Source organism: Paroedura picta, chromosome 10 (assembly GCF_049243985.1).
Source record: "Paroedura picta isolate Pp20150507F chromosome 10, Ppicta_v3.0, whole genome shotgun sequence".
Lineage (NCBI taxonomy): Eukaryota > Metazoa > Chordata > Lepidosauria > Squamata > Gekkonidae > Paroedura > Paroedura picta.
Window position 1 is genome coordinate 77,355,343 of NC_135378.1, and position 22,604 is coordinate 77,377,946.

Sequence of the window (22,604 nt, forward strand, 5' to 3'; positions counted from 1 at the left end):
GATATGCAAAGGAAGGAAATGGCAAATGCTTTCTGCTCATCTCTTGCCTTGAAATCCCCATGGTCAAGGGGTCCCAATGAGTTGTTTGTGACTTGATGGCACATGCATACACGCCAATGCTTCAGAACCTGTCATCCACCTAGCTGAATATTGTTTGCTAGTCCACTGGCAGCTAATTTAGCCACTGGTTTCCTCTCCTGCCCGGGGACAGAGGGTATTCTGAGACCCTGGCATATCTAATTATGTGTTGCATGCAGTGTATGAGATTTAAATGAGGGAAAGGGAAGAAGAGAAAGCACTGGAACCTCACATTAATATGTTAGACATTTGGGGCAGCAAGATCAACTTGGGTTTTGTAAAGGAAGAAGATGGCCCTGTGCATCCAAAGATGGAAGTTGGATCAAACGCTGGCCAGTTCCAACAGGTGGCTGAGCATGACATGACTTCCCTTGAAGGAATTCTAAGACGTCATCTCCAAGGTGCAAAAGATTTAATAAACAAGAGACAAGTTGTCATTGTTAAGATCTGGCCCTGTTATTAGTCTCTTACAATTAAGGACTAGCCTACTGTGTGTCTGCCACGATGGTCTTCTCTGTCTGATGGTTTGGATAGCTTGTGTGGAGGACATATCCTTAGGGGAGAAGGCAGCAGAGTATAGCCCAATCTGGTCAGATCTTAGAAGCTAAACAAGGAAGATTCTGCAGAAGTTGGCAATAGCAAACCACCTCTGTTTCTCGCTTGCACTGAAAGCTCTTTGTTGAGGTCACCATAGGTTGGCATTTTGCACACATGCCCAAGTCATGGGCAATCTGGAAGAGCCCAAGCAAAGTCATGCACTGAGGTCATGTATCAAGGCACCCACTGAACCAATACATTTCTGAGTAACTCACAATATTTGTGCAGCTAAAATACTGACGTCCCTTTTCTGACTTTTTTGACAGCCCTTTTCTTTTCTGTAGTGTGCCTGATGTATGATTACTTCTATATTTACCTGTTTGAATTTGTCTCCTTTACCCAGTTTGGCGTAGTGGTTAGGAGTGCAGACTTCTAACCTGGCGAGCCAGGTTCGATTCTGCACTCCCCCACATGCAGCCAGCTGGGTGACCTTGGGCTTGCCATAGCACTGATAAAGCTGTTCTGACCGGGCAGTGATATCAGGGATCTCTCAGCCTCACTCACCTCACAGGGTGCCTGTTGTGGGGAGAGGAAAGGGAAGGCAACTGTAAGTCACTTTGAGCCTCCTTCGGGTAGAGAAAAGCAGCATATAAGAACCAACTCTTCTTCTTCTTCAGTAATCTCAGCCTCACCAACCTCACAAGTGTCTGTTGTGGGGAGAGGAAAGGGAAGGCGACTGTAAGTCGCTTTGAGCCTCTTTCGGGTAGAGAAAAGCAGCATATAAAAACCACCACCAACACCACCACCACCACTTCCTCCTCCTCCTTAATATACACCCAATCTGAATCCACCAAACATCTGACCCAGAAGCAAAATGACAGCGATTCCGGAGAGGAGGCTATTTTTCCCATCCCATCCTGACCTTTTCTGAATTACGAAGAAACAGGAGAAGTTCCAGTTCACAGTAGAGATGGGATATCCTTTTTATACTTATGATCACATGCAAAAAAATGGAACCGCCTGATTCCACTGCAACTTCTGAGTTGTTACAGGCCTCGGATATAGCTGGACATGCCAGAGGTGGCAGAAGGCAAAGGGTCCTGAGACCAAGAAGAAAACAGAATACATTAAAGAGACAGAAAAAGCAGGCGGCCGCTTCTCATATTTTAAAAGTATATTTTTATTTACACGGCAGAGGCGTCCCAGTAGTTATACACTCGGACACCTGATAATTCAGCTTTTTTTGTAAAAGTATATAAATATATACACAAGTCTCTATAAAGTAAACAATATAACATGTGATACTTACAGTTCAATGTTGGCTACTTTCCCCTATGCTAATATAACGTAAAGCTTAAATACTGATTTCAAGTATTTCCTATAAAAAGCTCTACTGTATCTTTTAAAAAAAAAATGCTGGAAAGACAGCTCTGCTATAAACAAACATTTTAAAAATAGGCTAATACAAATGTCCCTGTAAGAAAGTCCACCAGGATAAAATGCAGTTTTTATCTCTCCTCCCACCCCACCCCTTATCCCCAGCATCAGATTAGAATATACTATAAAATAGCTGGGGAGGGGGGAAAAAATAACCTGTAGGAAACATTAATACTTCTTGGAAAAATAGAAAGCTGTTTAAAAATGTTGATTGTTTATCAGAGTGTCAAAAAGCTGCACAAGCGGCAGCGCCATTCAATGAGGCGCAAGGCTTTGGACCCTTCAGATGCTGGGGGGAGTACAGGGGTACGTGACATCTGACAGAAACTGGGGCCATATTGGCGAGACTGCACTCCACGGCACACCTGTGCCATCAATACATCTTAGCTTTAGCTCTCATGGCTTCCCCCAAGGATTTCTGCAAACCCTGTAACCACAACATCTTGTGGCAGACGGACTGGATGTGAAACCAGTTTGATTCTGTCGCGTAGATGGTGCCCGAATGATTCAGGAACCTCTTCTTCTCCGTCCAATCCTCCCCCCGCCCCCTTTTAAAAGCAGACTTGGCTTTCGGACTTAGTTGTGTCTCTGCTGTTCTTCTACTTGAAGACGTTTTAGGACGTAGAGGATAACCTGATAGCAGAAAATATATTGGTCCTGGGAAGAAAGGAAAGCATCCGTAAGTCTGCAAGCAGAAATGTTCATTAATAACAGAAGATAATAGCTGATGATCGAGGAGATCCCACTTGATAGTTGCTGTTTAAGGCACAACATTGACACAACACCCCCATCCACACTCCTTTCTGCTGCTTAGCTCCTTCAACTCACTTCATCTGTCCCTGTAAACTCCAGGGAATATCTGCGGGGCAGTACTGGAGAGGGGTGAATATGTATTAAGCACTCCTGGAGACCCAGCGAATGCATCCCGTGATAGCCCCTTCCCCAGACTCTGAACATCTGTGCCACTGATAGGGGCTGAGCGCAAGATCAGTGTGGGATTTATACCTTTGGTTATGATGGGAAAGGGGAGAACACACTTTGTATAGGTAGCCCACTGCATGTTTTGTGACAGTGTGTCAAAACCAACAGTGAACGTGTGGACAATGCCTTGTACCTGGCGTTATTTACTATGTGAACACAAAGAAATCTGGACTCTTTGTCATAAAGGCTGGGAATCAGGGACGGTTTATCCATGCAGCACGTGCAATGAGCCCTGCGCTTCCAAGGGCCCTTAGTGGTGACTTTCCCACCCATGGATCAGGGCCAGAGCCTTTCTCCTCTCCCCTTTTCCCTCTTTAAAGACACTTGGAGTGACACCCCTTTCCACCCCCAGTCTGCTTGCTCTCTTCTGCAATTCTACTCTGCTAGAGCCCCGCAAATCCTTAAACCACTCCTGCTGGGGATTGAACCTGCCATGCAGAAGGTTATTCCACGGAGCCACAACCCCATTCCACAGTCTGCCAGAGAACCAGAGTCCCTGAGGATCAAGCATCTGCAGGGATCGTCAACCAAACAGCCACGTTGACTTCCTGCACCTCGAGGAGGCTGCCGGGTACTCTGGTTGTGCCCGTTTCAAGGTGGCAACCGTTTGCCAACCACCAGCTGCGAGTCCCTTGGACTGCAAGGCGAACAAACCGGTCAGTCCTAGAGGAGATCAGCCCTGACTGCTCCTTAGAAGGCCAGATCCTGAAGATGAAACTCAAATACTTTGGCCACCTCATGAGAAGGAAGGACTCCCTGGAGAAGAGCCTAATGCTGGGAGCGATCGAGGGCAAAAGAAGAAGGGGACGACAGAGAATGAGGTGGCTGGATGGAGTCACTGAAGCAGTTGGTGCAAACTTAAATGGACTCCAGGGAATGGTAGAGGACAGGAAGGCCTGGAGGATCATTGTCCATGGGGTCGCGATGGGTCGGACATGACTTCGCACCTAACAACAACAACAAGCTGGACTGAGCAAGGGCCTTGGCTACTATCTGGTGCCACCACACCACACTCAGTCTCCTAGAAAATGAAGAATGGCAACCTTGAGCATCAGAAGCAGCACTGCATGCTCATGCACCTACCTCGGTCTGCACCATTCCATGCCTCTGCAGGCGCATGTTACGCACTATGTCTGAGATGTCAAACTAGACGGGGGAAAGCACACAGAGAACGTCAGTGATGGTTGCACCTACTGAAGCACTACAAATAAGAAAATGCGCTGCACCAGTGCAGAAAGCAACTGCTTATTTATGGTATTTATGCAGCCCACCACTTCCTGACACAGACAGGGCCCAAAGTTGGTATCAATACATGCAACACAAAAATGATGGTTTCTCCAAGTCATTAGTATACATAATTAAACAGATAAGCTAGCAGGGGTAGTCAAACTGTGGCCCTCCTGATGTCCATGGACTACCATTCCCATGAGCCCCTGCTAGCAGGGGCTCATGGGAATTGTAGTCCATGGACATCAGGAGGGTCACAGTTTGACTACCCCTGAGCTAGAGCCTTCAAATTGCCCCTTAAATTCTATTTTACAGCTTTACAGAAAGACTCTGGGAGTGGGGGACTGCCTCACCCCCTCCCAGAGGCTTTTGTAGAAGAGAAAAAAATCTGGCTCGTATCTTCTGGAAGTGTGAAACGACATTCTGAATATAACAGGACAAACATGGAGTCATATACCAAAAAACCAGCCCAAATGCCCATAAACAGAAGCACCGCAGAACTGCCTCTCTCCGATCTCACCTCTAGATCTTGGCCGATGAGTCCCAAGACCACGTCAATGCAAATGAGCGTCCCCGATCGTCCAATGCCTGCACTGCAGTGAGTGATGATTGGTCCTGATTTGTGGATGTGCCTCATGTAGGATATAAAAGTGAGCAAATCATCCGGCTGGGAGGGCGTGTCATGATCTGGCCAGGAAGTAAAGTTCAAATGGGACACACGCCGGAGTTCGCCTGTCTACGGTTTTAAACAGACACAGGGAGAGTCAGCATCAGGTCTGCTAAGAAGGGCAACCACTCAGCAGAGGTAGGATGGCATCCTCTGGCAGCTCCTCCTCCCAGCATCCTTATTAGATCCAACGAGTAGTAATCCCATGAACTGTTCTTCCCTTCCTCCACAGATGCGACATTACTGCTTGAAGAAGCTTTTACCCAGGAACAGATGGCTGGGTATAAGCCAAGATATGAAGAGTGACTTGATCCTATAAGGGCTTTCCCTCAATTTCCATTTTCCTCACTTGCAAGTTCATGTTTCTTTGGGGCGGTTTTTCTCTTCCACACATGTTTTACTCCCTCTAGTAGTTGATTCAATACCACAAAATCAATTGCTCTCAGCATTCCACAGCAGCTGCCCATCAATTTCCAATTCTGACACATTTATTTCCTTCACAATGTTGGCCTCTGGAATTAAACCCCAACCAATGGTAACCCTAAAACCAAAGTTGGTTATTCCTGTTTTATCCTTGAATCTGTTAACAGGGATGTGCACCAGAAAAATAATGGGCACTTTTTGAATTTGAGTTTTCTTGATTCGATACATTTCAAGTTAACCCAATTGCTGATTTGGCACATCGATTCAAGGTCGGCCGATTCGGGGAAACTCAAATGGATTCTCCTGAAATGGATCCCTCCCCAGGGATCAGCTGTTTGGCGAGATGTGGAGGGGGTGTTTCTCAGTCAGCTGAATCAAGCCCAAAGCAATTTTGACTTCTCTGATCTGGTTGGTTTAAACCAGGGGTAGTCAAACTGCGGCCCTCCAGATGTCCATGGACTACAATTCCCAGAAGCCCCTGCCAGCGAATGCTGGCAGGGGCTTCTGGGAATTGTAGTCCATGGACATCTGGAGGGCCGCAGTTTGACTACCCCTGGTTTAAACTGATGAGATGTGTGATTTGGCTCAGATAAACCCAGAACGTTTTCCGGATTATCTGAAATGAATCACCCAACCCTATAGGTTAAACATCTTTATTATGCTGTATGCTAATTTACTGCTCACTCTTTACCCATATATATGGATTGGTAACATGCATTTTAGTGTAAACGAAGAAGTGTGCATGCACAAGACAGCTTATATATTTTGAATAAAAGTTTATTGCCTTAAAGGTGCCACTGGAATCAGACTTTGCTCTGCTACTTTAGACCAACACAACTATCCCTCTGAATCTACACAGACTTATATCTGGCATATCTCCCTGTAGATTTAAATTATATGATATGAATTAGAGCAGGTTTTCTCATCCAGGACTTCGTGAAACCCTGGGCTTTCTTGATGGCCCTGGAACAGTTTCCTGAATTAATTATATATTAAATTTATTATATATTAATTAGATGATATGACAACATATGGTCATGTTGACCTGTCCCCCTCCCAAAATGGCCAATGATGGGCCTGGAGGGGATGGGAAGAGGAGGAGCTCCAGGTGGGCGTGTCCACAGCTCTGCTTCCCAACCATATTCTGCACAATTCCACCACTTCCGAGGTTTCTCAAAGCCTGAAGAACGTTTCAGGGGTTTCTCAATGGTAGAAATGTTGAGGAAGGCTGGACCAGCGGAAGCAAGACATGTGCAGTATAGACACCTCCCCCAAATAAACAAGAACTTGCAAGTGAGGAAAATGAGAATGCAGAAAAGCCCTAAGTTTACAGTACACAACTGCAGCCTTCTTTCTATGGACCCTGGACTGTTGTCCCCCACCCCACCCCCAGACCCAGTTGCCACTACAAAAATCTGTGAAACCCAATTCAACACAAGCTTTAAAAAAAAGAAAGAAATCTAATTGGCCTACACTGGGGGAAACCGAGTCTTATTATGGATTGTTCATGTTATGTCATACCTCTTTGCCAGTCTATCCTCCTTTAACTGGTCACCACATTAGCCTACCCATGTTCAGCTATATCACACTGGCTCTCAAAGGGAACAGAACCGTACTCCCTTCAAGCCACTAGAGTGGAAAAATGAAATCAGAATCCCTGGCTTCACACTGTGAATTAGGACCACAATTCAACCTGTTCAACACCCACCGATTCAGGAATCCCTGCAGTTAAACCAATGAGCATCGCAACCCAGCCGCCGCTCTGTTCCCATCTCCCACGAAGCCATTTATGGGTGCCAGGATGCCAGGCTCACTTACGTGAATATCTTCTAGCTCCATGACTCTTATAACAAAGCCTTTGAGCTGCTGCAGCTTCACGAGGGCGAGCCGGAGTCGGTTGTTGATCATCGTGGTTCTGCCCAGTTCGTCGGGCCAATACCGCTGGCACTTGATTTTCTCCCCTTCCACTTCCTGGGTCATCATGGCTATGACCATGCAGTTTTGTTCCCAGGCCATCTGCCAGAAGTCCGCCACAGTAGTAGGGAGGGGTCCTTGGCACGCAATGTAAACATATTCTTTGCTCCCCACTTGCATTCGGATGAAGCTGGCGTTGATGTAGCCGCCTTCCGTCCCCAGAGGCACTCTCGTGGTGTCGTCTGCAACCCCAAACACAGAATCGGCTTCCCTGAGTCATAAACTTGCATGCAACTGGTTTCACTGCCTTAGCAAAATGTGCAGGGCACAGGGTCGCTAAGCTAGAAGATCCACAAGCACTTTCAGTGGCAAGTTCAAGGGCATAGGCGCAGGGTTACTGTGCATGGCTGATGGGGAAGCTTTAGTGTGGTGTGGTGGGTCACAAGGTGTATAGCATTTTATTTATTTATTTGATGATTTCTATACCGCCCTCCCAGCACGACCAGGTCATGCCATAAAAAGCTATCTCCCACCCTCCTCTGACTTGACAGATCCCATTCCTTACAAACTACATCTCTCTTGGCACAGAACATCAACAGGTAGTGGCCAAGCTTAATGCAATGACAGCAAGGATAAACGAAATTATATGGGAAATTCTGGCCGTTGGGACTCACAGGGTAGTATGTTCTTATATCTGTTCTTCTTTCTGTTTTCCTTCGTTTGGCCAATCAAACACTCATCCAAGGGCTTTAAGACCTGAAGAGTCTGGAAACAAGCAGGCAGACAAGATGAGATTTGCTGCAATTTGGTAACTGGTTAACAAGTAAGATCCAGGTTCAAATTCCTACTCTGCCACTACACTTCTCTGATCTTATGACAGAGCCCACAATCAAAGAAAACATGTTCCAGGGATTCTGGAGTTTCCACTCTACATGTTGGTTTTCTGAAAGCCTCCAGTAAATTTAGCCTCAAGCACTGTAGACGGTAAGTGCATCATACCTTAAAAGTATAAAAATTCTCCTGTAGTTAAAATTCTCTAAAAATGTGATATATGGTTAATCGTTATCCTATTGAGAGTACTCAGATCAAATAGACGGCTTCTAATTCTGCTTATATGGATTTGCCTTTCTACGTCTAGTATTCTTTTAAAGTCAGATTTAGCCTGGGCGTAGTCTAATGTCCGGAAAAAAACTGGAAAATCTGTAAGAGCCCACTTTATCTTCTGAAGACAGGGCTTTATATTCTTCCCCGCCTTCAAAAATTCAGGGCAGATTACAACATATAATATAAATGCAGGGGATTTTAGATTTCACCAGGCCCATGCCAAACTTAGAAGTGCTGAAAGAAGACAACAGGTTGGCTAATTTTGAGTCCATTAATTGCTGACATCTGAATGGATTAAGGAGACCCAAACGAATTTTTGCATCACAAAATAAAACATCCAACCCCGCTGTTTCTCACTGGTCTCCAACAGGCTGAAATGGGCTCAACTGATTAATCCATTGCAACTTTAGTTGTTCGATTTATCTGGTCAAGCTCAAAGCCCTTCTTCACTTTCCAAGCAATGCCTGGCTGTTGATGTAGGCACTCTCTTTCTGCCTACAAAATGATCCACGTTTGTTTAAAATAAGGAGTGTGGGCATCAAACGCCGGGTTGAATACACGGCTGGGAAGCTCTAGTTGACTGTTTCCTCCAAGAACAACGTGGTAGTGGTAGTGGAGTAGGTACAATTCTATGTTGAGGAATGAGCTTTGGACCGTGTCTGGGTCTCCTATATCACCAGCCTTCACTCAGGCATGAAGCAAATCAGGTGAGCGTGGCCAAGTCTCCGCCTCTATCCCACCATCTTCTAAGGAAGGATTAAACAAGATCTGCTCTAAGATCACTGAAGGAAGGGATGAATAAAGAGGTGGTAGTCCTTCCCCTTCTGGTAATGAATTGAACCTTTCCCCAACTACCTTTCCAGCAGGAAGAAGTGAGGGTCCTGCTTACCTCAATCTCCTTAGAAGGGACGCCCTGTTCCAAAAGCCCCCTTAGCATTCGCACTGTGGACTTCAACTTGGACCCTGTATATCTGCCGGAAGGAAGCACTTGGACCACAGGAAGCGCCGCAAGCTCTTCGTCCGTCACCAGAGGGCGATCTGGCACAGAAAGAAAGTGGATTTATTGGTGCCTCTAAAAATCTAAACAGGTCAGGCTCTCCTGCTGAGCAGACCCAAGAAAAAGGGTCGAGGTTTCCCCCATGGCAGCATTCCAAGTTTTCAGGACTTCACCAGCTAATTAAAAATATGAGGATTGTAGCTTTTTTAAATGACAGGTCCGACGGGCTGCTTACCTTCAACAGGCTGCTTCCGGTGGATTGCTTCAATTGGGAGCTCCTCGCTACCCCACGTGATCTCGTCGTCATCCCCTTGGGTGGCCGAAGACTGGCGAGGTAATCTTAAAGAGACCGACATTGCCTCAGTCACAAAGAGAAATCTTTGAAAAGACAAACCTTCCAAGTAAGGTGGTGGTTTAAAAGCAAAGAGGACCTGTTTTTCTAATAAGGATCTTAGTCTTACTTAAGACTCCTGCATGCTAGCGATAAAATGTATTGCATATGGCCAAAGGCTGTTACAAAGCATAAATTATTATTAAGATTAAGGCATACATATAATTCAAGAGTTCACAAGAGACCAACAATAAGGTGAAATGAATAAGAAGCTAATAGATAAGGTGGCCCCAAACCACTGATCAGGTTGCGAAAAACTTTAGCCTGAATTTCCATAGCAGGCAATGCAGAAGAAGAATTGGTTTTTGCAACCCACATTTTACTACCGGGGGGGTGTGTGTGTCTCAAAGCAGTTTATAATTGTCTACTCTTCCTCTCCCCAAAACAGACACCTTAAGTGATAGGTGTGGCTGAGAGAGCTCTGAGAGAACTGCTGTGTGAGAACAGCTCTAACTGGATTCTGACTAGCTGAAGGTCATCTAGCTGGCTGCATGTGGTTAAGTGGAGAATCAAATCTGGCTCTCCACTCTTAACCACGACACCATGCTGGCTCTCACAGATATGTGAGTCTACATACACTGGAAGAAAACCAGTTTTATCCAAGATAGCACAATGGAAATAGACACGGGAGGATGTATGTAAACAAGAAAAAACCCCGAGTGGCTCAATAAATTGTGCAGGTTACAGAAGCATTCATATATTCCAAACGGAGGTCACCATTAAGCATAAAGAAAAGTTCTTGTCTTCAGAATCTTTAATAATAATCATCAAAACAGCCAGAGGCTAGTATCCTATGTGATATCTAGTTTCGCTGTAAAACTTCCTCAGTTGTGTAATAATGATTGCACTCAACTCAAAAATTCAAGCAGAGCTCAATGTCTCATGGAAACAGAACAGAGTACATAGACCCAGGTGAAGGTTGGTTCAGACTACCGCAAGAAGCCTAGATCCCGGTCCCTGATAGACAAGCATAGTGAGGGCAATGTCGACTTGAAACCTTAAGTCATTAATGGAAAAGAAAACTGAGGAAGATCCCCCACTTCTGGGGCTCCATGGAGACACGGGTATTGGGAATATCACCTGTTCACATAGTCAGAAAGCTGATGGCTGTGCAAGCTGTTCCATGTTTATGAAAAATGATATTTGAAAGGTAAGAGGCTCTCCTGTGATCCTTTTTAATCAATATAAACTATGGGGTAAATCTGAAGTGAAATAAAGAATGCCCCTCAAATGCTACATCAAGATCGAAAACACAATCTTGACGTTTGGAACCATCTGATGTGACATCCTGAGAATTAGCTGGTAAAGAACAGCAACTTCTGCAGTAGGGAAAGACACTGTCTTGAGACTCTACTTAAGCGAACAGCTAACGAAGGCAACGTGCAGGCGGCCCCCAACTTCAGGGAAACCAAGTTAGGCCTGCAGAATCGCTGCTGGGGGGCTCTGGGGCACAGCCAGACTCCTCCTTAAAAAGAGATTTTGGATAGTCTCCATGGTTATAAAGATTCCTGAACAGGAGTCGGCTGCCAAACTCTTGGGAGTACAAGTAACAAAAATAATACAGCCCACAGATGGCAAATTAAACCAGATATCTATGGCATGCCGCATCACATCAAGTGGCACGAAGCCACTGCATCTGCTGTCAGCTCAACAAACGAAAGCAATAAATTAGCACTTCTATTTCCCAAGAATTAAAACACCACGAGCTCCCCTTGTAAAAAATCAAGCATCAAGTAGGAGCTTGCGACAGACCAAAAGTTCCAATCCAACCGTGTTAGGCATGTTTCAACGCACTCTCTTAAGCACAAATATTGTGCAAAATTCTGGAAACTGGGAAATAGTGAGAGGATTGCTTGCAGTGCAAAAGAAGCTCTGCGACGTACGTTCATCCAATGAGGCTGCTAGGTGTGCTGATTGGATACGAAGGAGGTTTCCCCAGCGATTCCCTGTAAGGGCTGGACCAGTGCTGGAGAGGCCTTGTTCTCAGCTTGGCAGAGGCTGCCGTGAGGCCAGGGGGTCTCTGAACTGCAGGTGGTCTGCAGAAGACGCCAGAGACAGCAGCGTAATGGGCAGGATGGGGGGGGGGGGGTTCATGACCCCAGGACAGCTTTGTCAGTTTCCAAATCAGAGTTTTCTGCAGGTGCAAAGCCCACACCAGAACCAGGTCAGGAGAGGGTTACACTGAAGCAAAAGGGTGGGGGGGTTAGGACGGACAAAAGGTAGTGCTTCTTCACACAGTGGAAGTTTAACCATTAAACCTTTCTAATACTTAAACCTTTCAAATACTCAAATACTTAAATACTTTCAAATTCCTTATGCATTGATAAAAAAGAACGCAATTGTTAAAGAAATATATGCCTTACATGCAGGTTGCCTATACTTTCATTTTCCTTCATGCCTGGCGTTTAGTAAAACATCTCTTGAGAAAAGGGCTCACCTTTCGGAAACCCCTTTGTCGTTCCCATGATCTTCACAGCCATTTATCTGCGGTGCCTAAAGAAGACAAGACAAGTTAAAGACAGTCTGGAATGAATTGCAAAAGATAGTGGGGGGGAGGAAGCAGCAATGAAAACATCAGATTTTCCAGATTTTCTTCACTAGATGAGTTTTAACGAAAGAAGCACAATTCAAGACTGGCCAATTCCCAATGTCAGTGGTCCCCAACCTTTTTGAGGCTGGGGACCGGCAGGGCAACTGCCCGCCCACGCATGCCACACATGCGCCATGTGCGGCTGAAATCGTGCATGCGCGGCTCTTTCGTGCATGCGTAATGTGCGGGCGCGGCCTGATTCCCTCTCCCCCCCCTCCCGCAGTAAGAAGCTTCCCAGGCTGCAAGCTTGCGGCCTGGGAAGTTTTTTATTGCGGAGGGGGGGGCGGGGAAAGGGAGCCACGGCCCGGCACCAAGGCCTTCGCGGCCTGGCCCTGGGCCGCAGCCCGCAGGTTGGAGACCACTGCCCAATGTGATTAGCCGGCTTCAGGGTTTATATCAATACAACAATACCGAGATATTCAGGGCTCATATCTGATAACCATGTCCACTTGCCCCTTATTTTTAGCATTATACAACAGTTTTACAGGGGAACCTCCAATCTGCAAGCAGCAGCAGAGTTTGGCCTTAATGACAGAAGAGCAGCAAGTGGACAGGCATTCTATCCTTTTGCCGTAGAATAAAATCAGACAGAAAAGGAGGAAGTGTAAAGCCTCCAAAGAACAGGGCTGGTGCACTGGAAAAAGCTGGAACATATATTTGATGATTTTTTAAAAAATGCTACCATAAATTATTTTACCTCTGGAAAATCTTCAGGCAAAGACGATCCGTCACAATCTGTGTCTTCCGATTTTTCTTCTGTAAGCTTCCCATTTGCCTCTACAGGGAAAGGGATACAACAAAAGAGAAGGGGGGGGAGGAATAGATAGAATCATAGAATCATAGAGTTGGAAGGGACCTCCTGGGTCATCTAGTTCAAGATAATGCAATCAGGAGGCCCAGTTCTCCAGGTAAGCTTCCCAAGTGATGGCAGATCTCACTCTGTGTGTGGGATACAAAGCCTTTGGGGAATTTGTGTATGCGTTGCTTGACAACACAATGGTTTAAGGTTCAATTGAAAAAGCTACCGCTAGCAACAGTTAAACGTAAAATGCTGAAGAAAGAAAAAAGAAAGAAAGCGGCTTGTTTTTCCCGTAAATCTTACTCTTGGTGGTGAGAAGTACGCACCGGATTTCTTTGCACTTAAGCTTCCAAAAATGATCTCATAAAAATTCCAGCACCAGCCTGCATCCCTTGCCAGCTGAGAAGTAGCTGCAGTTGTGAGGGGGACTCAGGGTGAATCTGAGTCTCATCCAGCCAGCTGTTAGGGCTGCATGCCCCTAAATGACTCTTCTTTCTTTCTTTCTCTGCTCCAGCAGAAGCTGGCTGGCACCAAACCGTAACCTGAAATGGCCCAGTGGAATTATGCCTTTGCCCCATTGGGGAATCACACACGACTGACGTGGGTCACCCCGATGTCTGCTGCAATGGAGAAAGTGAGGAAATCAAGAAGGAACCACAGTGCAAGATACAAAATGCCAAGGCACACATTGTAACGGAAAAAATATGAAAAGTCAGCCTGTGTTGTGTTATAAAACCACAAACCACATTTCAGAAATCCAGCTAATCTGCTCTGCGTAGAAGATTTTTCCCCTCTGAATTTCTCTTTTACATGGAAAATATTCTGGATTTCTTTATGTAGTTTGCAGCTTTATAATACAATACACTGTGAATTGTCATCATTTTTTTCCCAGCTGTAATGTCTGCTCTGGCATTTTGTTTTGGGTAAGGGATGAAATAGCCTATCTTCAGGTTCAGAGTAGAGGGGGTGGGCAGAAGAGGCCTGTGGTTCCCCCCTTGCTTCTGGCTGCAGTCTCAGTTCAAGTTGGGCTGGCATGCCGATTAAAGGGTGGGGGACCATGCTGGGGGCTCTGTTCATGGAATCTTCAATGCCACTTAACCACTCTTAGCCATTCTTAACACCAAACTGGCACTGAAGGTGAACTGGATCTACTTGAGTGAATGTAAGTTAACTTTCTTCTTCTTTTGGGCAATACATTCTTGGGAAACTTTACAATATACTTTTGGGGAGTTTTTAGAATTTTAAACTTTGATGGTTTAAATCTTTATCATTTGCCTATTTTTATATATATACATTGCATAGTTTAATTAAGAGCCTCTTGTGGCGCAGAGTGGTAAGGTAGCAGACGTGCAGTCTGAAAGCTCTGCCCATGTGGCTGGGAGTTCGATCCCAGCAGCCGGCTCAAGGTTGACTCAGCCTTCCATCCTTCCGAGGTCGGTAAAATGAGTACCCAGCTTGCTGGGGGGTAAACGGTAATGACTGGGGAAGGCACTGGCAAACCACCCCGTATTGAGTCTGCCAAGAAAACGCTAGAGGGCGTCACCCCAAGGGTCAGATGTGACTCTGTGCTTGCACAGGGGATACCTTTACAGTTTAATTGTAATCCATCATGAGCCCCCTGGGGAAGTGCGTGCTATAAATAAAATTATTAGTATGATTATACCTGTCCCTGGCAGATGATTCCCGGACAGGGCATGGCTCCGGTTTAACAAGTTCTGGGCTTCTTCATCTACAACGTCCAAGAGGTATTGAATGACTTCGTTGTGGTCATCCTCGTCATAAGAATCATCATCGTCTTGGACTTCAGCTATAAAACAATGACAAAGTCCCATTACTGCTTTGAAAAAAGGAAAATGCAAATATCAGAGCTCACAAAAAGTCCCCTTTCCCTAATAGTATTTCTTTATTTGGGATTTTCTTCCCTTTTATTTCTTCATTACAGCTAGACAGTCCTTTACAAAAACCTTCCTACCTCTCCTAGAAAAAGAATGAAACCATGACAATATGAAATACATGCATCACTGAATCTAATTTGACATCCACTGGACTTTTAACTGCGTTTGCTTAACTTGCATCTAGATAGCCGTCATCTCTCCCCCATGGCTCCTCCCCTTTTCTCTGTCACGTAATTCAAAAACGATAGATTGTGAACTATTCAAGAAATGGATCATGTATATTGCTGGTGCGTACAGCTTAAAACAGAATACACAGTAACAGTAACAGTAACAAAGTCAACACACTTGTTCAGTTTAGCTGGTGTTGCCCCAGGACACTCGGTAGAACCCTTTGTGAGAGAAGTACGTGAATGGCTGTCCTTACCGGAGTTGTTGTTATAGCTGGAAAAATCTGAGGCCGGACTAGTAGCATCACTCAGGGATGTCTCTTTAGATACAATGACATTCCTTGACTCTTTTTTCTGGTGACTATTGTTCAAGTCACCATTAACCTAAGGAAACCAAGAAGTCTGAATTATCTGCCTGTTTAAAACATTACTCTGCTTAACAGCCATGTCTTCAGACAGAAAATCTCTCATATTAAAGCGGCATGCAAAATACTATTGGCAGATTTGCCCGGGAGTGATAACTTCCTCTGGACACGCAACTAGGGGTGGGCATAAACTTGGAAAACGAGGTTCAATTTGTGGCCAAACTGCAAACTGAATTGAACCAGGAGGTGTATTCATGCTTCTTTGCCCCACAGGTATTTTTCTGGCTGCCTTCCGCAAGCCCTTTAAAGTTTAAAGAGACTGCACAAGAGAGCCTGAAATAGCAGAGTGGTGGAGAATACTTCCCCACTGATCAGCTGTTTTCAGGACTGTCTTCTGCAGTTGTTTTAAAGGTTAAAGGGGCTGCACAAGACAACCTGAAACAGCTGGAGGGTGGGTGCTCAGCTGTTTTTGTGGCTTTATAGGAACTGAAACCAGGGGGTTGGAGTTCCTTTAAACCCCTGCTTTCTGCGCAATTTACAACCCTCCATAAATTGCTTTAAAAGTTTGCGGGAGTTCATGAGGCTAGACCCATTACGAATGTCTGTTCACATATCATGAACAGGGGAAAATCCATAATGACTTTTCCTTCATGGTTGGGTTTGTGCTGATCCCTACACATGATAGATCTCATTCACAATGTGTTGCACACAACTTAGATCTACTAAGTTGTGGACAGAAGATCAAACGTCAGAGCACATGTGAGCAAACTTGTCTTGGGTCAAATTATTCTTAAACACACACCCAATCGTAACACAGGCATGTTTCAATGTACTGTGATGCTTCCTTCTGTGGCTGCAAGCACAAACATGCACTTACCTTGGGCACATGTGCATCAAGTCCTGTTTCTGCTCTGCCATGAGGCTGACCTATGAGATGACCTTAAAGAAAGAGAGGGGGAAAGGGACATGTTGCTGCTTGCCATTGAATCAAGATGTACCCCATAACCCTTATTCTGTAGCTTCCAAGATACAAAATGCCTGTAATGCACACCACAGCTGGGTAGGACCAAAGAAGCCCATGTGGGAGAGAAGGTTGTGGCAAGCAAAACCCACTTAAAACCCAATGTTCATTTACTTAAAAGGTACCCAACTGGCTTAATAAACACCCCTCCTGGATAGCAATTCCTACAAAACTCAGGAAGACTCACAACACAAGCAACATTTGGAAGTTTATATTTCCTCTTCCTTGTGTTTGCACATTAATAGACACCTCTCCAGTGGCAGTAAAAACACATTTCTTACCATTAGGCTTGATTGACTTTGGACTTGAGTTTGCTGTGCCTTTATTCTTTGGAAACACCGGATGAGCGTCCCTGCAATGAGAAGAAGCTCTACATTCAGCACATCCACAACGGAATGCCGATGCAAGCATTTGTTACTTAGTGAAACCAGAGCGCTAGTTATTCCGGCTACCCTCGCCCAGGAAATTACCTCGTTGCTTTCAGTACCACCCCCGGAAGCGCCATCTCCAGGGTCCTCTTGGCTTCTTTCAAAGACATTCCCTGAGTGCTGACCCCATTAATATAATGGACGATGTCTAACGGGCGGAGAGTCCCTTCCAAGGCTGCAGCAGACTTTGGACCGATATCGCTAATATAGACCACCTGATAAAGGCTGTCGTGACCACCTGCGAGAGAGATGCCTGGTGGAAAGGAAAGCAAAACAGAGAATCCATCATTCTGCTCCTTTATGTTCCGCGCCTTGATTCTGCGGCAGCTGCAGGGTTCAAAATGGGATTGGCAGTTTTCAAACTGTGCAGTTTTCAAACTGTGCAGTTTTCAAGGCAAGAGATGTTCCACGGTGGTTGGCCATTGCCTTGCTCCTGTGCAGCAAGCAACCCCGGACTTCCACGGAGGTCTCCCATCCAAATACTAGCTAGGGCTAGCCTTGCTTAGCTTCTGAGATCGTAAGAGATAGGGCTAGCCTAGGCCATCCAGCTCTTGAAAAGCAGCTTGTTTTAATGACGACTGTGGAAGACAGTCACTGGCAAAAAGGGAATGAGAGATTTACTGACTGTACAGGTGCAGAAGTGGCTGCGGAATGCAACTCAGCAACAAATTAAAGCCCTCTATAAAGATGCAAAAAATCTATGGCACTACAGCACTAGCGGTTACTGAGCAGGTAGAAAAGTGCTCAGCACATGAATTGAACAAGCAACACCAAAGCAACCTGCAAGCAAGATCAAAGTCAAACTTCAGCAGGTGAATGCATCCAAGTTCCGAGCCTCTTTGGTCTGCATGCAAGGGAGGAGGGTAATGGAATTTTGGAATACCCAGTTCTTCTTTATGGCACGTCAGGCTGATGTCGGGTAACATGTGTGGTAACACCGGGATCTTGGGTAGCTCCAGAACACGTCCAAGCACCAGCCTGACCGTCTTTGGGGCCGATCGAAGAAAACTGACAGCATCTGTATGGCTCATGTTTGTCACATCTGTGTCGTTAACCTGTAAAAATGACAAGAGACCGCAAGAAAGAGATCTTAGCTGTGGCACTGATTTCTCAGATAGAGAAACAGTTACTGATTAGCAAACTGCCTAACAGAAGAAGACGAAGAAGAAGAGTTGGTTCTTATATGCCGCTTTTCCCTACCCGAAGGAGGCTCAAAGCGGCTTACAGTCGCCTTCCCATTCCTCTCTGGGGCACATTACTGGGGCACAAGGGAGGGGAGCAGTGGAGCAGTGGTCAGACACTGTGGAGCTCCCTGGGGTCCAGAATCCTTTGCTCCTGAGAATCACATGATCCCCAAGGGCCAATCTGCTGACACTGCTGGGGACAAGCTCACAGATCCGCTGCATGCCCTTCATCTGGCCACCTATAATAGAGAGATTTCACTGGGCTACATCTTTGCACAGGCTGGGTGTCTGACTTGACTATCTTCCACCTCACTGACTGCTCCAGGTACAGTGGCCACAGTGGATGAAGGCCCAGATTGCAGTGGCCCCAAATAAACACACACACAATCATCCCTTTTAATGCCAAAATTCAGACACATGCTTTATAGCAGACGGAGAAGATGCGCAATTGTGCTCTGGCCCCAACATTTCCATATCTGATATTCTGCTGCACCTTGATGAGGCGATCTCCAGGTCGTAATCGCCCGTCACTTTTGGCAGGGTCCTGAAGAATGTCGTGGATGTAGCAGCCGACACTGTCGTGGCCTTTGGTCACCGTGAAACCAAGGCTGCCCTTGTCTGATTTTGTCAGGGTCACATTGAGCTCCACCTCCTGGAAAAAGAAGAACGCATTTCAGTACAAGATAGTTCAGGAACAGGCAGAGCACGATCCAAGCCAACATTGCACAAAGAAGGAAATTTTAGACTACCCCCGTACCCCAATTGCTTTTCATAGGATTTGCAAATAGATGCCGTACAAAGAACTTATTTACTTACTCACTTGATTTATACCTTGCTTTTCTCCCCAATGGGGGCCCAGAACAGCTGACACCATTCTCCTCTCCTCCATTTTATCCTCACAACCACCCTGTGAAACTGTTAGGCTGAGAATGTGTGACTGATCCAAAGTCACCCATCAAGGCTCCACGGCAAAGTGTGGATTCGAATCTGAGTCTGCCAGACCCCAGTTAACACTTCAGCCACTCTGCTTATGCAATCAATAGCTGTCCACTTCCGGATTTTTGAGTGAGCAATTTGTCTGCTTCAATAAATTCTGCATGGTGTCAATTAGGGGCATGTGTGTGTATCTACCTAAGCCAAAAATATACCTGAGAAATAACTTACTAGTATGATGCTACTCTATGGCCCTTTCACAGCTGGGCAGGGAGCTCGAATCTTGGTTTTCCCAGGCCTACTGTACCCGCTTTATCACACTGGCCCATGCTGGATCCCACAATACTGCCCCTGCGACCTGATTTTGAGGTTCTTTAAAGCACCTGTCTGGTCATTATTGAATAGTGCTAAACCAAAAAAGAACAAAACCCAACCTTAACAGGTAGGAACTCACGAGTTGAGCTGAACAATAAAAATAATGTAAAACTTGTGAAATATTTATTATGGTGCACAATTAAAAACAGAATAAAAACTTCTTAAAACCTATACCGAACTAACAGCACATAGAACCAAGGACCAAACGCGTTTCGACCCTTATAATAATACACTCTGTATATAAATATACAAGAGCCTCTTGTGGCGCAGAGTGGTAAGGCAGCAGACATGCAGTCTGAAAGCTCTGCCCATGAGGCTGGGAGTTCAATCCCAGCAGCCGGCTCAAGGTCGACTCAGCCTTCCATCCTTCTGAGGTCGGTAAAATGAGTACCCAGCTTGCTGGGGGGTAAACGGTAATGACTGGGGAAGGCACTGGCAAACCACCCCGTATTGAGTCTGCCAAGAAAACGCTAGAGGGCGTCACCCCAAGGGTCAGACATGACTCGGTGCTTGCACAGGAGATACCTTTACCTTTAATTGTAACCAGACACATTAACTGTTCACTCCAGCATAGAGCATACAGTCCCCAGAAGCCAACTGACAGCATCCTTGTAACCGTGGTGCTTTGTGAGTTTGCACAGCTGGAGCAAACCAAAGACAAGACTGCGATTCAGAAGGAACTGGAAAAAAATTACCGGTTCGTATTCGTCAGCATTTTTTTCAAGTTGGTTGAAGAGTGCTGTCAGCCCTCCTTGGGGAGCTGCGAACTCCGAGACGGAACCCGCGTAGTTTTCATCTGCTGAACCGGGCGTGGCGGTTCTGCAGCTCGAGATCAGAGGCAAATCCAGCAGGAGGGAAGATGGCGGGCTCCTGCGGGGGACAATGCAAAGGACGGTGAGATGGTATCCTGAGGTCCAACTTTTATCGACTGAAGGAGCAGAGGCACGAGAAGTTTTCTTAGTTCTGTTACAAGGAAAACTGCCCCCAGAGTCAACCTCTGTGGCAGTGCCATGCATGCATTATCTGTTCCCGAGTGGAACCCTGGAAAATTTTCCTGCCCAAGTTTGGAACTCTCTAGTGCTCTTATCATGAAACAATCTTCTGGAGATGGTCGGGAATATGCTTAACCTCTCGATTTCCAGAAAGGGCCATAAGACTGAGGGGTTCTGTAGATCCCAGCCATTTTTCAACAGTTCTCAAGTGCCTTGGGGGCACCATTCGAATAGAGACCAGAGTATGAGGCATGCAGGAATTAACCTCCACCCCATGCTGATTCCCTGGACAGAAACAACCCTAGAACAGTGGTTCTCAAACTTACTAATGCCGCGACCCTTTAATACAGTTCTTCCTGTTGTGGTGACCCCCAACCATAAAATTATGCAAGGGTTCTTTCACAGAAATTAAACCGAAACTGACCAATGGCGAGAAGATCTATTGTTCACGATTGTGTACAAATTGGTTTATTTCCGGGGTTTCTCAGTTCAGTTCTGCCGATCTCACTCTTTTCTGCTGCTCCATAAAGATGAATGCTCTATCTCGATCTACCCCGCAAGGCTGATGTGTGAATGGTGCTCCCCCAGCCAAGCTGCTCGCCCCACCGCAACCCCTGTGAAAGGGTTGTTTGACCCCCAAAGGGGTCCCAACCCCCAGGCTGAAAACCACTGCCCTAGAGAAACATCATGGGGTGGGGGAACCAAAGAACTAAAATGTACGCCAACATAGATGATGATACCACCCAAGCATGCAGGGGCAACGTACCCTTCCTCGAGTTCTAGTTTCCTAGACAGCTCATGAGGAGAGTAATATATTGTGCGAATCGCCTCCTCCTGACAGCAGGGAGTCTCGTAAGGGCTATGTGCACGAGCGGTTGATTTGCTTGGTGTCTGGCCCAGAGCAGAGGTCCACCTGGCGCCTCCGACCTGGGCTGTGTTTGCAGCAGGTTCTTCCCCTCCGCTCCCGCTGCTGTCGCTGTAGCTGTCTCTCCGAACAGGTGTCTTGATTCGCTTCTTGCTCTGGTCAGTGGCTTCGTTTTCATCGGAACTGTCTTCTTGTTCTCCATTCAAGGGCTGGGAGACAACTTTACTGCTATCTGGGAAAATCTGCGGTGGGGAATGAATGGGCGTCTGTAACAAAGTGAAAAAAGGGGGAAGTGAAAGAGTAACAAATTGTCGATGGTAGCTTTAGGATGCAAAGTATTTATGTCTATCTGTTCCGATTTTGGGGGTGCGGTTTGGTAAGATATGGCCTGATCTTGTCAGATCTTGGAAGTTGAGCAGAGCTGATAGATGGGGGAGCCTTTAGGCTGACACCAAAAAAGAAGGCAACAGAAAACCAGCCCTGCATCTCACGTGCCATGAAAGCCCCTTGCTGGGGTCAGCATAAATCAGTTGCACTTGGACAACACATCCAAGTCCCCTCAATATTTCAGAAGGCCATGATTTAAAACACACATTGGCCCTGATTCCATCTGACCATGGTGAGACTCAGTTGCCTGCGTTTCTTATTGCAAAAGAAAACCACAGGAAAGGAAAACTATCTGCTGGGCTTGGATCTTAATTTAAAGGCTTTAACAGTCCAAGGCTTTAAAACATCAAAGACAAGAAATCCTATACGAAAATCCTCAACTCCAACCATTTGGAAAGGAAGGTAAAGGTAAAGCTATCTCCTGTGCAAGCACCAAGTCATGTCTGACCCTCTAGCGTTTTCTTGGCAGACTCAATACGGGGTGGTTTGCCAGTGCCTTCCCCAGTCATTACCGTTTACCCCCCAGCAGCAAGCTGGGTACTCATTTTACCAACCTCGGAAGGATGGAAGGCTGAGTCAACCTTGAGCCGGCTGCTGGGATCGAACTCCCAGCCTCATGGGCAGAGCTTTCAGACTGCATGTCTGCTGCCCTACCAAGTGTTTCCCAAATCTTCCTAAATACACACAATTTCATTACAAGCCTTACCAATAAAGAAGGATCAATTTCCGGCAGGATTCCAGGGAGAGGCCTGCAGAGGAGAAGGGTGACTTGGGGGGATGTTCCCCTCAGAGCAGAGATGACTTCCTGCAAGCACGGGGGATTTAAAATATATAGATTTTATTTGCA

At 46.0% G+C, this 22,604-nt stretch overlaps 1 protein-coding gene across 5 annotated transcripts in view; it reads right to left on the reverse strand.

Moving 5' to 3' along the window:
• Positions 1 to 1,771: 1,771 nt before the first annotated feature.
• The window catches only part of PTPN13 (protein tyrosine phosphatase non-receptor type 13), a 149,868-nt gene continuing 129,035 nt past the window's right edge, over positions 1,772 to 22,604 (reverse strand). For 4 of the 5 annotated variants that reach the window (XM_077300966.1, XM_077300970.1, XM_077300967.1 and 1 more), the window contains exons 29-47: positions 22,464 to 22,562; positions 21,272 to 21,636; positions 20,209 to 20,383; positions 18,699 to 18,857; positions 17,905 to 18,076; positions 17,064 to 17,274; positions 16,875 to 16,945; positions 16,450 to 16,511; positions 15,465 to 15,591; positions 14,809 to 14,952; positions 13,044 to 13,123; positions 12,194 to 12,249; positions 9,601 to 9,704; positions 9,258 to 9,406; positions 7,939 to 8,029; positions 7,169 to 7,506; positions 4,781 to 4,996; positions 4,117 to 4,179; positions 1,772 to 2,709 (exon numbers count right to left, since the gene is read on the reverse strand). In XM_077300966.1, the coding sequence (XP_077157081.1) occupies positions 2,629 to 2,709; positions 4,117 to 4,179; positions 4,781 to 4,996; positions 7,169 to 7,506; positions 7,939 to 8,029; positions 9,258 to 9,406; positions 9,601 to 9,704; positions 12,194 to 12,249; positions 13,044 to 13,123; positions 14,809 to 14,952; positions 15,465 to 15,591; positions 16,450 to 16,511; positions 16,875 to 16,945; positions 17,064 to 17,274; positions 17,905 to 18,076; positions 18,699 to 18,857; positions 20,209 to 20,383; positions 21,272 to 21,636; positions 22,464 to 22,562 (2,763 nt within the window). In that variant the 3' untranslated portion in view covers positions 1,772 to 2,628. The remainder of the gene's footprint in view (positions 2,710 to 4,116; positions 4,180 to 4,780; positions 4,997 to 7,168; positions 7,507 to 7,938; positions 8,030 to 9,257; positions 9,407 to 9,600; positions 9,705 to 12,193; positions 12,250 to 13,043; positions 13,124 to 14,808; positions 14,953 to 15,464; positions 15,592 to 16,449; positions 16,512 to 16,874; positions 16,946 to 17,063; positions 17,275 to 17,904; positions 18,077 to 18,698; positions 18,858 to 20,208; positions 20,384 to 21,271; positions 21,637 to 22,463; positions 22,563 to 22,604) is intronic. The other variant, XM_077300969.1, reaches the window with a different exon arrangement.